The 12,500-nt window shown below is 52.0% G+C and overlaps 1 protein-coding gene across 1 annotated transcript in view; it reads left to right on the plus strand.

Moving 5' to 3' along the window:
- Nucleotides 1-12,500, plus strand: part of TG (thyroglobulin) — a 249,251-nt gene that overhangs the window by 133,458 nt on the left and 103,293 nt on the right. Inside the window, exons 38-40 of the mRNA XM_007447997.1 lie at nt 2,048-2,267; nt 3,857-3,950; nt 6,456-6,615. Coding sequence (XP_007448059.1) covers nt 2,048-2,267; nt 3,857-3,950; nt 6,456-6,615 — 474 coding nt within the window. The remainder of the gene's footprint in view (nt 1-2,047; nt 2,268-3,856; nt 3,951-6,455; nt 6,616-12,500) is intronic.

A 12,500-nucleotide genomic window follows, 5' to 3' on the forward strand; every position in this document is an offset into this window, starting at 1 on the left:
TGTGTGTGTGTGTGTGTGTGTGTGTGTGTGTGTGTGTATACCACATCTTCTTTATCCATTCATCTACCAATGAACCTTGGTGTGTTTATATCTTTTTGAATTAGTGTTCTTTTTATCTCTTTAGAAAATACCCAGAATTGGAATTGCTGGATCATATGGTAGTCCCTTCCTTCCTTCCTTCCTTCCTTCCTCCCTCCCTGCCTCCCTCCCTCCCTCCCTCCCTCCCTCTTTCCCATTCACTCATTCATGTGTTGATTTCCTGTCATTTGCCAGGCACTGGGCTTGGGACATTACAGGCATTGTGTTATTTATTCTTAACATCTTTGCATTGTAGGGACTGCTACTGTTCCTATTTTGCAGATGGGAAAATTGAGGATGAGAAGAATTATAGAGGTTTTCTAAAGTTGCTGGTCCATAACACAAAACACAGACCTGCTGGACTCCTCAGACCATCCATTGTTTCCTCCTCATCACATTGACCCTCAGTGTCCTGGAAGTCATGAATGCACATCACGCCAGGGAGTCTCGGCCCCGGCACCATTGACATCTAGGACCAGAAGGCTCATTGTGGGGACCTGTCTTCTCTATTGCAGGATGTTTAGCAGCTTCTCTGGCCTCTACCCTATGAGATACCAGTAGCTAGTATCTCTCCCCAACCCTTATGACAACGGAAAACGTCTCCAGACATTGTCAAATGCTTCCTGGGGTCCAAACCACCTCTAACTGAACCACTGCATGGTACCAAGCTTTTGAGGAATGGATAGACTTCCGCCTGTCTCTCTGTCTGTCTGTTTGCCTCCTCTCACAGGCTCAACATGTTGGAAGTAATGAGAGACCCCCTGCTTGACACACACACACAGACACACACACACAGACACACACACAGACACACACACACACACACACACACACACACACACACACACAATCTCTTCACCAGTGTTGGTTTCCTCCGTGCAAGGCCCTAAGACCTGTAGGGAACCAGGCACAGGCCTGTCTTAAGTCCCTGAAAATGGCATCTGGCCCTGAGCTGGGACCCAACAGAAGTTTATTGAACCAATGAATGAATGTGAGAAATATAGTGGAGGGGATAAGATAGGGCTGAAGAAAGGCTGATAAGCGTCTGGAGGTTAGCACTACAGGGTGGGGACGGAAGGCCTGTGAGTACAGTGCAGGGTTCGGCAGCACCAGTGTGAACTCATAAACCGGGTGGGATCCAGACCCGTGCAAAGGGGGATGCGCACTGCAGACCTGGGCCGAGGCCTGGCCTTGACCCTTTGTGAACCTCTGACCCTGTGGTCAGAGTTGGGGCTCAGAAAACCAGAGCTTTGAATCCTACATCACCTTGAAGTCCTGACAGCTGCCCACCCCCAGACTCTAAACCTATTTCCTCACCAGTGAAATATAAGTACCGGGTCTGCAGTGCCTTAGCTGCAATTCTGAAATCCAAACACTCTAAAAGTGAGAAAAAAAAATTTTTTTGTAAGTTTGTGGCAAACTCATTTGGTGGCAATATCTGACCTGAAGTGACTGAAGAAATGATATTATGTGTTCATCCCTCTTAGTAGGAATAACGTATACATTTCATCCCAGAAGTAACTGGTGTGTCTGTTGATGGGTCTCAACTCCACACCCCCCTGGAGGATTGGACCTTGCATGTTCTGTGCCCCTCTGTTCTTTTTAAAATCCAAATAATTCAGAATTGTGGTAACATCTGGCCCCAGGGTGCTGAGTCAGGGGCTGTGGGCCTGGGCTATCTCTCTGGGAAGAACCTGAGATGGCACATCTGGGGGAGGGATTGCTCAGTGCCCAGGGAAGATCAGGTGTCTTTGCTGGGTTTCTTTTCTTTTTCTTTTTTTTTTTTTTCCCCACATTGAACACTAACATGACTAGACTTAAGCTATTGGGGCCTGAGTGAATAACCAACATTTTATTTTTTTAATACAGAAAGCAGTGTTTGGGCTTTTAGATTTGTTTCTTAAAGTATATTCGGAATACCTGTGAATAGAGCACCAGCTGCTCTCTCTCTCTCTCTCCCCCCTCCCAGACATCCCTCTGCTCGGCTTTGGGACATCTGCACCTTCTGTGACCATCACCACCCATGGCCGGCTGCTGGGCAGGTCCCAGGCTGTCCAGGTGGGCACTTCGTGGAAGCAAGTGGACCAGTTCCTGGGAGTTCCGTATGCCACCCCGCCCCTGGCGGGAAGCCGCTTCCGGGCTCCGGAGCCCTTGAACTGGACAGGGTCCTGGGATGCCACCAAGCCACGGTAAGGGTGGAGTGGAGTACATTTTGGGGGATGCCCAGGGAAGCCTTCTCCCATTCTAAGCCTTCAAAATGAGACTTGATAACAGAGCAGTGCGTTCGAATTTGAGCTATGCGTGGAGCAGGGGTTATATTTGTTAAGATGGTGTTGAGTGCTTTAACACATAAACTCCCACTTGTCGGTGACTTAAGGTTGTCTTGGTCCTGCACAATCCCTTTGGTGATGGAGGGGCAGGTGGGCTTTGCTCCATGCAGTGATGCGGGCACCCAGGCTGATGTGCCTTCTTCAGCACAGACCTTCTAAGGTTCCTTCTAGGAGCCTTCCTTGACTTTTCATCCAGGAAAGAGAGGCTGTGGAAGAGTCTGCAGGGGAGTCTCCATGGCCACAGCTGCAGGCGGGGCGTGCTTTCATCATGTGCCCCAGCGTGGCGGTAACCAGGACTCAGCCTCCCGGCCACTTCTGACTTCAGTGGGGCTGAGAACTAAGCAGAGAAGGAAAAACACATGAGCTAGTGAAAAAATAATTTTAAAAGACTTTGATTCCCCCAACAGGAACAATATTAAAAGGAATTTTCCAAAAAGGGGAAAAAAATGGAATATCTTATTTTCCTTCGTCATCAACTGCTTTCAATTTTGCCCATTCCCTCCCATGCATATACCACTGTAAAGAGTTGACAGATTGGATACGATTTTGTGATTTTTCTAAATTAAAGCGTGTTCAGAGCATCTGTGGAAAGAGCACCCATGTCTCCCTCTCCCATCCCCATGGCCTTTCCCCTTCCCACAGGGGTCCACAGCTCTGTCTCAAGACAGCCGTATTCTCCCTGTCCATCGCTCCCACGGCTGGCTGCTGGGCAGGTCTACAGGCCCAGGTCCAGGTAGAGGGACAGGCAGGAGGCTCTGGACTGCTCCAGGCAAGCAACAGTGAAGGCTTAAACTAGGACAGTGGCAGAAAGATGCAGAAAGTCATGAATAAGTCTCCACCATTGGGCAACCAGAGAAACAAATATGGACTAATTAGAACACTTTAGTGTGTTAGGATACACCCATTTGACAGATGAGGTGGTTGAGGCTTTTGAGTGGAGAGTAGTTGGAGAGCTAGGTTCATCAGAGCCCAGTGCTAACAAGGCCTGGGCGGGTAACCATCATGCCTCCATTAGATGTGTCCCAGATGCAGTCTCAGCTCTTATGCCAGGAGATGTTCCACTGGCACACTTGGACTCTGTACTGATGTAGAAAACAGGTTGGGACACCTCATCCCAGCAGGTCTGCTCACTTGGAGCCAGGAAGGGCCCAGGTTGCAGGTGACACACATTTTCCTCTTTATCTGGGCATCCTTCTCTCTGGCCCAGCCCTTTGTCCCTGTAGGATGTTCCAGGCCCGTGGTAGACAGAGAGATGGGCATGCTGCTGTTTCCACCATTTACTCACCAGTCCCATTAACCATTTCCTGAAGCTGCCTAATTGCTGGTGGGCCGCTGGGCTTTTGGAGCGGGGCAGTGGGCTCTGCCGCTGCTGACGGGCAGGGGGCTGGGACTTGTCACTTGGGTTGTTTCCCCTGCAAGTCAGGCCTTCTGTCTGTCTGTACTTGCAGGGCCAGTTGCTGGCAACCAGGCGCCAGGACACCTTCGTTCCCCGGGGTCAGCGAGGACTGCCTGTATCTCAACATGTTTGTCCCTCAGAACATGGTGAGTGCTGCAAGCCCTGAAAACTATGTTTGCCCTGAAAACTGCCCCATTGGAAATCCCCAGCCCCAGAGTGGCCAGCACGGTCCGCCCTGCGCTCTCCTGGTGGGTTCTTGGCTTCCTGAGGCCTGAGTGGCTGAGAGCAACCCTGGGTCCCCCACGGCCTCACCTGATCTCCTGCATGGGAGCACGCGCGTGGCTATCCTGCTTCGGCCCTCTAAGAAGTATTCATAAAGCGCCAGTCACAGGAGGGGCTGTTCTCAGTGGGAGGAGCAGAAATAAACAGATAAGCAGATAAATATTGGACAACTGTGGTATTGATATGCTTGTGAAGAAAAACACAGCAGGGGAGGAGACGGAGTGACAGGAGGAGTGAGGTAGGTGGTGATCAGGTGGGTGCACCTGAGCAGGGGTGCGGACGAGGCAGGGTGAGAGCCACGCCAGCGGGTGAGGGCCAGCCGCTGATGCAGGGCCCCCTGGAGGGCCGCGGGCTGGGGGAGTGTGGAGCTGGATCAAACTAATCCGCAAATGAGGAAACCAGCGGCTCTTCTTGGAGAGACCCTTGGAGAGACCCCGCTAGCGGGTATTTCTTTCCAAGTGGTCTCTCATTCGAGGCAGTTCTAGAGCGTGAAGTTTGGGAGGTGACCCTGACTTTGGTTAGGTCCTACTTTGAAGGCTGTATCTGCCTAAGTAGCAGCTATGATCCTGATGTTGAGTGTTTGAATTTCCTGTTTGGGGGGAAGGGTCAGAGCTCATGAGAGAAAACAGAACTGATGAGCCTTAGGAAACATGAGTTTCTGGTGACGCCAACCCTGTACTGACAGATCCCATGGTACATGTGACTGTGCCACCGCTTCCTGGGCCCCTAGTTTACCAGCAGTGAGAGGCAGTGTACTTTGGAGGTTTGGTCACAGCAGGCTGACCTGAGTAAGCTTTGGAACAAGGGTGCCTAAATGTGCAGGCTCTCCTGGGCTGCATGAATGGAAGTATTCTCTCTTGCTCATGTGCTACTCAATAAAAATAACTCAGGGTACTTTGAGGAGGGGGATACAGGGCCTGTCCCTGACCTCTCTGGTGGCCCACAGCAAATGAAACCAAGGCCACCTGAGCTGGCCTTTTTCTATGGCATTTAAAAGGCCTCCTATTGGAAGAATCAACAAGCCCACCAAGTGGTGACACCCATGAGAAGGAGTGTCCCAGAGGGAGGGAGGGGGGCTGGGGTCAGAATTCTGCTCTGTCCCTTCCTCTCTGTAGATGTTTCAAGAAGCCACTTCACTGCTCTGAGCCTCTGTTTTCACACCTGTAGAATGGGGGTGCTTAGAGTCATCTACCTTGTGAGGCGAAAGCTCTAATCAGACGTTCTAGGTGAGCACACTTAGCACGGCACCCACCCGGGCAGGTCCTTGGTCAGTGTTTGCTGTTGGTGTCAGAGCCCAGGGCACATGGAGGAGAGAAGTCACAGCCCAGGGATTCAGGGCCTAAGTGAGCGAGAGCCACCTGGGGCCTTGCATTCACCATGGCCTGGGGCGGGGTGTCAGATCCCCTAGACGGAACACAGTATTCTGATAGGAAGGGGTCAACCTGGGTTCAGATCCCAGCTCTGCTACTCGTAGCCATGTGATCTGAGGCAGGCTATTTAACACCAGCAAGCCTCTGCTTCCTCATCGGTAAAATGGGAGTAACAACAACACGCCAACCTCACGGAGCTGTTTGAGGACTGAATAAATGACACACGCAAATAGTCAGCATGGTGCATGGCGCTGAGTCGGGCTAAACAAAGGTGGCTCTGTGTTAACAAGATGGGGTTCCAGGCATGGTGACCAAACTCAAGGACTCCCCAAGGAGGACACAGAACCGTCTGCCAGAGTAAATGCGGGCCAGGAGCTGGGCTGCTGGGAGACCACGTGGCTGCATGAAACAGGTCCCCGGCTCACTTGGCAGTGTGGGCAACGTGTCTTCACTTTTTATGGTGCTCTGGGTCCTCATCCGGGAGGTGGGTTTTGCTCCTTTGCTCAGTCTGCTCTATCAAAGTACCACAGACTGGGAGGCTGAAACCACAGAAGTGTATTTTCTCATGATTTTGAAAGCCAGAAGTCCAAGATCAAAATATCTACAGGGTTGTTTCCTTCCGGGGCCTCTCTCCTTGGCTTGTAGATGGTCATCTTCTCCCTGTGTCTCCACAGGCCTCTCCTCTGTGTGCATCTGTGTCTAAATTTCTTCTCTGTATGAGGATGCCAGTCCTATTGGATTAGGGCCATCTCGTTACAGGACTTGTCTCCAAACACAGTCACAGTCTGAGGCAGCCAGGGTTAGGGCTTCAAGATGTGAATTTGGGGGGCACACAATTCAGCCCCTAACTGAGACTAAATATACCTACAGGGCAGAGGTGAAGGAATAGTGTTGTGCGTCGCCTCACAGTTGGGCACCTGCATGGGGAAGGCACCCTCACCAAGCTCTGGGGGGTGAGAGTGGCTGCCTGGGGCTCCCACATTTCTCCAATCCCTACAGGCCCCCAACGTGTCTGTGCTGGTGTTCTTCCACAATACCGCAGAGGGCAGGGCCAGCGGGGGCCAGCCGGCCGTGGACGGCTCCTTCTTGGCTGCTGTTGGCAACCTCATCGTGGTCACTGCCAGCTACCGAGTGGGCATCTTTGGCTTCCTGAGTTCCGGTGAGTTGCTGGCGTTGGTGGGGACCGCTGACCTCCTGAGCCGGGTGTGTTCTTTGTGTGCGTTTAGTCCTTTCTTCCCCAAGCCCCATCCTTCCCGGCCCGCAGCCCTCCTCCAGCCTGCTGAGCAGGGAGTGGTATGACCAGTGCGTTCACGAGACCCTCCAGCCATGCTGATGCCCATAGATGAGAGTCACAGTTACTACTGATTACACTTATCATGTGTCTGAAGCTGTTCCAAGTACGTGTTTTATCTTGTGATGTATCTGTGTGTGCGCGTGTGTGTACCGAGACCCCAGAGAGCTAGACCCTTGCTCAAGCTCATGTGGTCAGGAAGGAGCAGAGCCAGGATTCATCACCAGAATCGACCTGCCCTGGAGACTCTAAGGCGTGGATTAGAGCTCTTGGGCCCTCAGGAAGCCATTTACTGGAGTGAGGGCTGCATAGACAATGATTTCTGATTCCCCTCGAAGTCCAGCATCACTTGTAAACATCCCGTCTGTCCCCTTTCCAGTCACAGATGCCTTTTTCACTCTGGTTATGCCCTCCACCTTCCCCACCAGCCCACAGGGCAGAACTGAGGCTTGGACCAATCCCAGCATCATCCACCCACGTCTCTTCCTCCATCTCCCCACCCCCCCACCCCAACCCCCAGTGGTAGGGGCAGTTGTTTGACAGGCAGACGTGGCAGAGGGCAGACACGCTGGTCTGGGAATCTGAAGAGCCAAGGGTTGTCTGTGTGACCTTGGATAAAACCCTTCCTTTCTCCAAGTCTCAGTTTTCTCTTCTGTAAAATGGGAATAATTTTACCCAACTTCCAAAGTCACTGTGAGGCTCCAGTGATATGCTACATGTGAAGGGGCTTTAGAGGCTGTGATGGGCTTTACGAGTCCTCAAGGACAGGCACCTAACAGCATCTCTGTTCTCCGGGAATCTCATTTAAGATCTGGAATGTCTTGCCTGCTGAGTATGGCTGGGTGGGAGGGAGGTAGCCTGGCGGGAATGATGGACTCCTCTGGAATGTGACCGAGTGGAGCAGGCGTCCTGCATGAGCAGAAGCCAGGCAGTGCTGGGGAATGAGGGCTGGGTGGACCACGTGGCAGGAGGCCTTGAGTGTCATAAAGAAGATTCTTCGTCTGCACAGCAAACACGAAACAGGCAACAAGTTAAGGCAACATGCGACCAGGTGCCAATGAGGGGAATGTGGATGATGCACAGATTCCAGACTTTCCTTCAGGGGCGCAGGGGCAGCTGCTGGAGCACTGAACGCCCTGCCCAGGTTTTCTTTACTCTTTTCAAACACTCGACTGACAATCTGTTAAATGAGGAGCTCCTTTCTCTAAAGAGATGGTGAAACTCAGAACCCAGCCTGTGGGACCCGCGCAGGTGGAGCTTTTCACAGACACGGCTGACTCTGGCTCAGAGCGTTTCCAGACAGAAGAGAGCGAATTTCCATATGCCATCCCTCCATGAGGGAGCGGGGATTATGATTTCATGGGCTGTGATCTTATGGAGAATTCTGTGGGCTTCCTGGAAGGGAAACTCATTTCTGCTGCCGGCGAGGCAGAGTCCGGGGTTGGAACTCTTCCAGAACACCCACACCTTCTCACTCCTGACTTGTAACACTGCCTGTTCCTTGTGCTTAAAGCAAAGCTGTCAGCAAGAGAGAAGGAGAGTTACCCTCACCCAGCGCCCGTCTCTACCAGACATCTTTCCTGGGTGACGTCATTTCAGTCTCCAGGCACCTCCGCGAGGTCAGCCCTGTGCGGTCATGTCATAGAGGAAACGACGAGGCTCAGAGAGGTTAAGGGACTTTATGCCCCGCAGCCGTGAGTTAAATTTAATGTCACACTGGGCGTTGAATCCTGTGGATGAAACACTAAGAAGAAATGGTAGCTTGCTCCCTCGATGTTTTCGGTTTTATTGTTGTTGTTGTTTTTGCAACTTTCACAATCTCTTTTAATTCAGGACAGTTTTAAAATATCTTTAACATATAACTTGAGTGTTTAAGGAAATAGGGAAAGGAGAAAAATGTTAACTTAGTTGTTTCACAAATATAATCTCTTTTAAAACTGAAAAAAAACCCAGCTATCTAAAGTTGACATGTCTGGAAAAGTAATCTGTGCCACTCCCTCTCCCCCACAAAGAAAAGAAAACTCCTCAGAGAGAATTGCTTCCCCTTAAAGTTGCACATTTAAAACTGGGGTTCCAGGAGATTCCATGGTGTTTGCCTTCCTGTTTACGTGTGTTGTCTGTGTAAGGGTCCTCTCAAGAATTTGTGGTATTTGTTCTATTTCTTAAGCTGGGTGGTGGGTTAATGTGTTTGCTTTCTTCTCATGCTTTATATATAGTGCTTATATAACATATATGATATATGATTCATGTAAGGGTAAGCTATTTTTTAAAAAGTGGGGATATATATATATATACGTATAACTGATTCACTTTGCTGTACAGCAGAAACTAATGTGGTACTGTAAAGCAACTATACTCCAATAAAAATTAATTTAAAAAAATAGATTAGGAGACAGGGGATACAGAGGAAGAAAGAAGAAAGAACAATACTTAGAAGTTAATGTTAGAGATTGAGAATAGGTATCATTTTAAAAAATAGCTTACTCTCCCTTGATGTTTAGAAATGCCCTACAGATTCCTCATTCTTCTGTGTACAGAGAGAATCAGTGGGGTTTTTTTGTTTTTTGTTTGTTTGTTTGTTTGTTTGTTTGCGATATGCAGGCCTCTCACTGCTGTGGCCTCTCCCGTTGCGGAGCACAGGCTCCGGACGCGCAGGCTCAGCAGCCATGGCTCACGGGCCCAGCCGCTCCGCGGCATGTGGGATCTTCCCAGACTGGGGCACGAACCCGCGTCCCCTGCATCAGCAGGCGGACTCTCAACCACTGCGCCACCAGGGAAGCCCAGGATCAGTGTTTTAATTCATTTAGGCTCAGGCAGCTTTTCTTTGCTTTATTCTGGAGACCTCCTGGTACTTCCCACATTCCAGAGCTTTAGCATCTCTTACCTGGAACTCCTTGCAGTTCAGCCCCTAGGGGAGCCATCAGTCAATCAAGAAACTGAGACCCAGAGAGTGGCCGCCAGGGCAGGTGGGTGGAGGGGCAGCAGCACTAGGACACACACACAGGCTCCTGGCTGCAGACGACCACCTCCCGCCAGACACTGAACATCCCACGGCAAGGTTCCAGGTGGAGAAGGTGCGCACTCACAGCAGAGGGAGAAAAGAGCAGGTGTGCGATTCAGCTAAGCCCCCAATAAACTTCCAACACAAATACATCATCCCTTTCCCATTCAAAAAAATATATAGGGAATTCCTTGGCGGTCCAGTGGTTAGGACTCAGTGCTTTCACTGCCGAGGGCGCAGGTTCAATCCCTGGTCGGGGAACTAAGGTCCCACAAGATGAGTGGCGCAGCCATAAAAGAAAAGAAAAAAATACATATATGTAATAGATTTCATTATTTAGATGATTTTAAATTTACAGAATAATTTGAGCATAAATTACAGAGTTCCCATATGCTGCGTCCTCCCCTGCCTCAGTTTCCCCTGTTGTTATCGTCCTGCATTGGTGCCACACATTTGTTACACTCCATGAGCCCGTAGTGGTATGTTAGTATTGACTAAAGTCCATACTCTACAGCAGGGCTCACTCTTTGTGTTGTACATTCTGTGGGTTTTGACAAACATATCATGACGCGTGTCCACCAGTCATACAGTATAGTTTCACCGCCCGCCCTGAGACTTGCCTGCACTCCACCTACTCATCCCTCCTCCTTTCCATTTTAAATAGTTGGAAACTGCGGTTCAGGACAGGCCTGGAAAGAGCTGGGCGACTTCAAGTGCCAGCCCCAGACTGGTGTCCTGCACAGTGCACAGGATTTGCACCCGAGAAGAGCAAGGTCCAGGGGCAGCTCCTCGCTCAATGGGGCTCAGGGGCTCTGGGCGGGTCCCTCGGTCCCTCCCTCAGCGTCCCATCCCATCCCAGGCTGCCCGTCTCTCAGGAGATCAAGCATGTGAAGGCAAACACCGGGAACCTTGCTGGCACCTTGTAGGGGCTCCCGAGGGCTAATGCCCCTTTCCTTTCCCTGGCAGGGCCTCTCCAAGCCAGGGCTCTGCTGCAGCCATGTCCCGGCCCTGCATCTGGCCACGAGCAACTGCAGCCCCTGGCATTTACTGAGTTAGGCCAAGCTGCTGCTTCATGTACATCATCTCATGTGATAAATGTTTGCAGTATCTGCTATTGTAGCCCAGAGTGAAGATAATCCCCCAAGAGCTCCAGACTCCAGAGGCACATTAAGAAAGGGATGGGAGGAAGCTGAAAACAGCAGCTCATGCCAGGCCTGCGGCCAACTAGACAAACTCGTGTTCTCTGCGAGAAACCCAGCAGTACTTAAAAGGAGCACGATTCCTGATGAAGAGCAATTGGGAAGGAAGCGGGGGGGTTGGTGATGGGCCAGGGAGGCCCTCTCCCAGCCTGGACCCTGCCGGTGGGACAGACCCCAGGGCCGTGGGGCACAGTGATTGTCCTTCTCTCTCTGGCAAAGCAATGCAGCAAGGGCAGCCCGGGCCAGTGGCATGCAGGGTCAGAGGAGTGGGTCGGCCATGGCTCGCCGGCCCTCTGCAGGGTGTGGGAGCAGAGGAAGTGGGCTTTGGCCAGGGAGACAGACCGAAGGCCAGACACGTAACACACCCATCATGCCATCATCCCTGGGGCGCTTGGAGCCTCCCCTCTGAGGGGGTCTGCTCACCACCCTAACCAGAAAAACAGGCACAGAGTCCTGCCCCCGTCACAGGTGTAATTTTTGCTACTAAAGACAAGGCAGACCGTGCAAAGGGCACCTGTGAGATAATGCTGGGACCTAAACCTCTTTCATTTTATTTAAGAAAAACCAAACAAATTCCATAGTGCTTTATGCCAGGCATTGCACTGTTCTGTTCCTCCTACGAATATTAACAAATTCAATCATCATAACAACCTATTGAAGTTGGTACTATTATTATTCCGTTTTACAGATGGGGAAAGTCAAGTCACACTAAGTAACTTGTCCAGGGCCCCGCACAGCTAGTAGGTGTTGGAGTGGGACCTGTGCCCGGCTGGTCTGGCTCCATAACCTGCCTGCTAAGCCCACACAGCATGATGCCTTTTATTGGTGGCCATCAACAAGAGCTGGGGGAGACCCCGCTGTGAGCCCAGCTAAGGAGCTTTAGAGGGACAGATGAAGAAATCAAACGAGCTAGCAAGAGCTGGTTAGACAGTGAGGGGACAATCGGATGTTTGCTGGTGTGCTCTGACCGGAGAGGTGGGAGCGCGGCGCTGGGCCATCAGGGCGGCGCGCGGCAGGTGGCGAGGAGAGCCGCCGCGCTGTCCGGACTCCTTCCAGCCACGGCCGCCTCCCTCCTGGGCTGCGCGCGCCTGGCCAGCAGCGGGCAGCCCTGTCCACGTGCACACCCCCAGCAGCACTGCACGCTGTGTGTTTGTGGCGGGGGGGGGCCCGGGGCCGGAGAGGTGGGAGCGCGGCGCTGGGCCATCAGGGCGGCGCGCGGCAGGTGGCGAGGAGAGCCGCCGCGCTGTCCGGACTCCTTCCAGCCACGGCCGCCTCCCTCCTGGGCTGCGCGCGCCTGGCCAGCAGCGGGCAGCCCTGTCCACGTGCACACCCCCAGCAGCACTGCACGCTGTGTGTTTGTGGCGGGGCTGAACCAGGTGAGACGGAGTCCCAGAGGACAAAGAGACTGGGGCTCAACCAAGGCCGGACTGCAGGGCGATGAACACGGGTGATGAGCAGACGCCGATGGCTGGACGAGGGCGGGTGTTAGAAAGCGAAGGGGACCCAGACTGTTCAGATGGGCTGAAGTCAATCTTAGAGGAGCTGAAAAGCCA

The sequence above is a fragment of the Lipotes vexillifer genome, unplaced genomic scaffold, assembly GCF_000442215.2.
Source record: "Lipotes vexillifer unplaced genomic scaffold, Lipotes_vexillifer_v1.1 scaffold796, whole genome shotgun sequence".
Taxonomy (NCBI): Eukaryota; Metazoa; Chordata; class Mammalia; order Artiodactyla; family Lipotidae; genus Lipotes; species Lipotes vexillifer.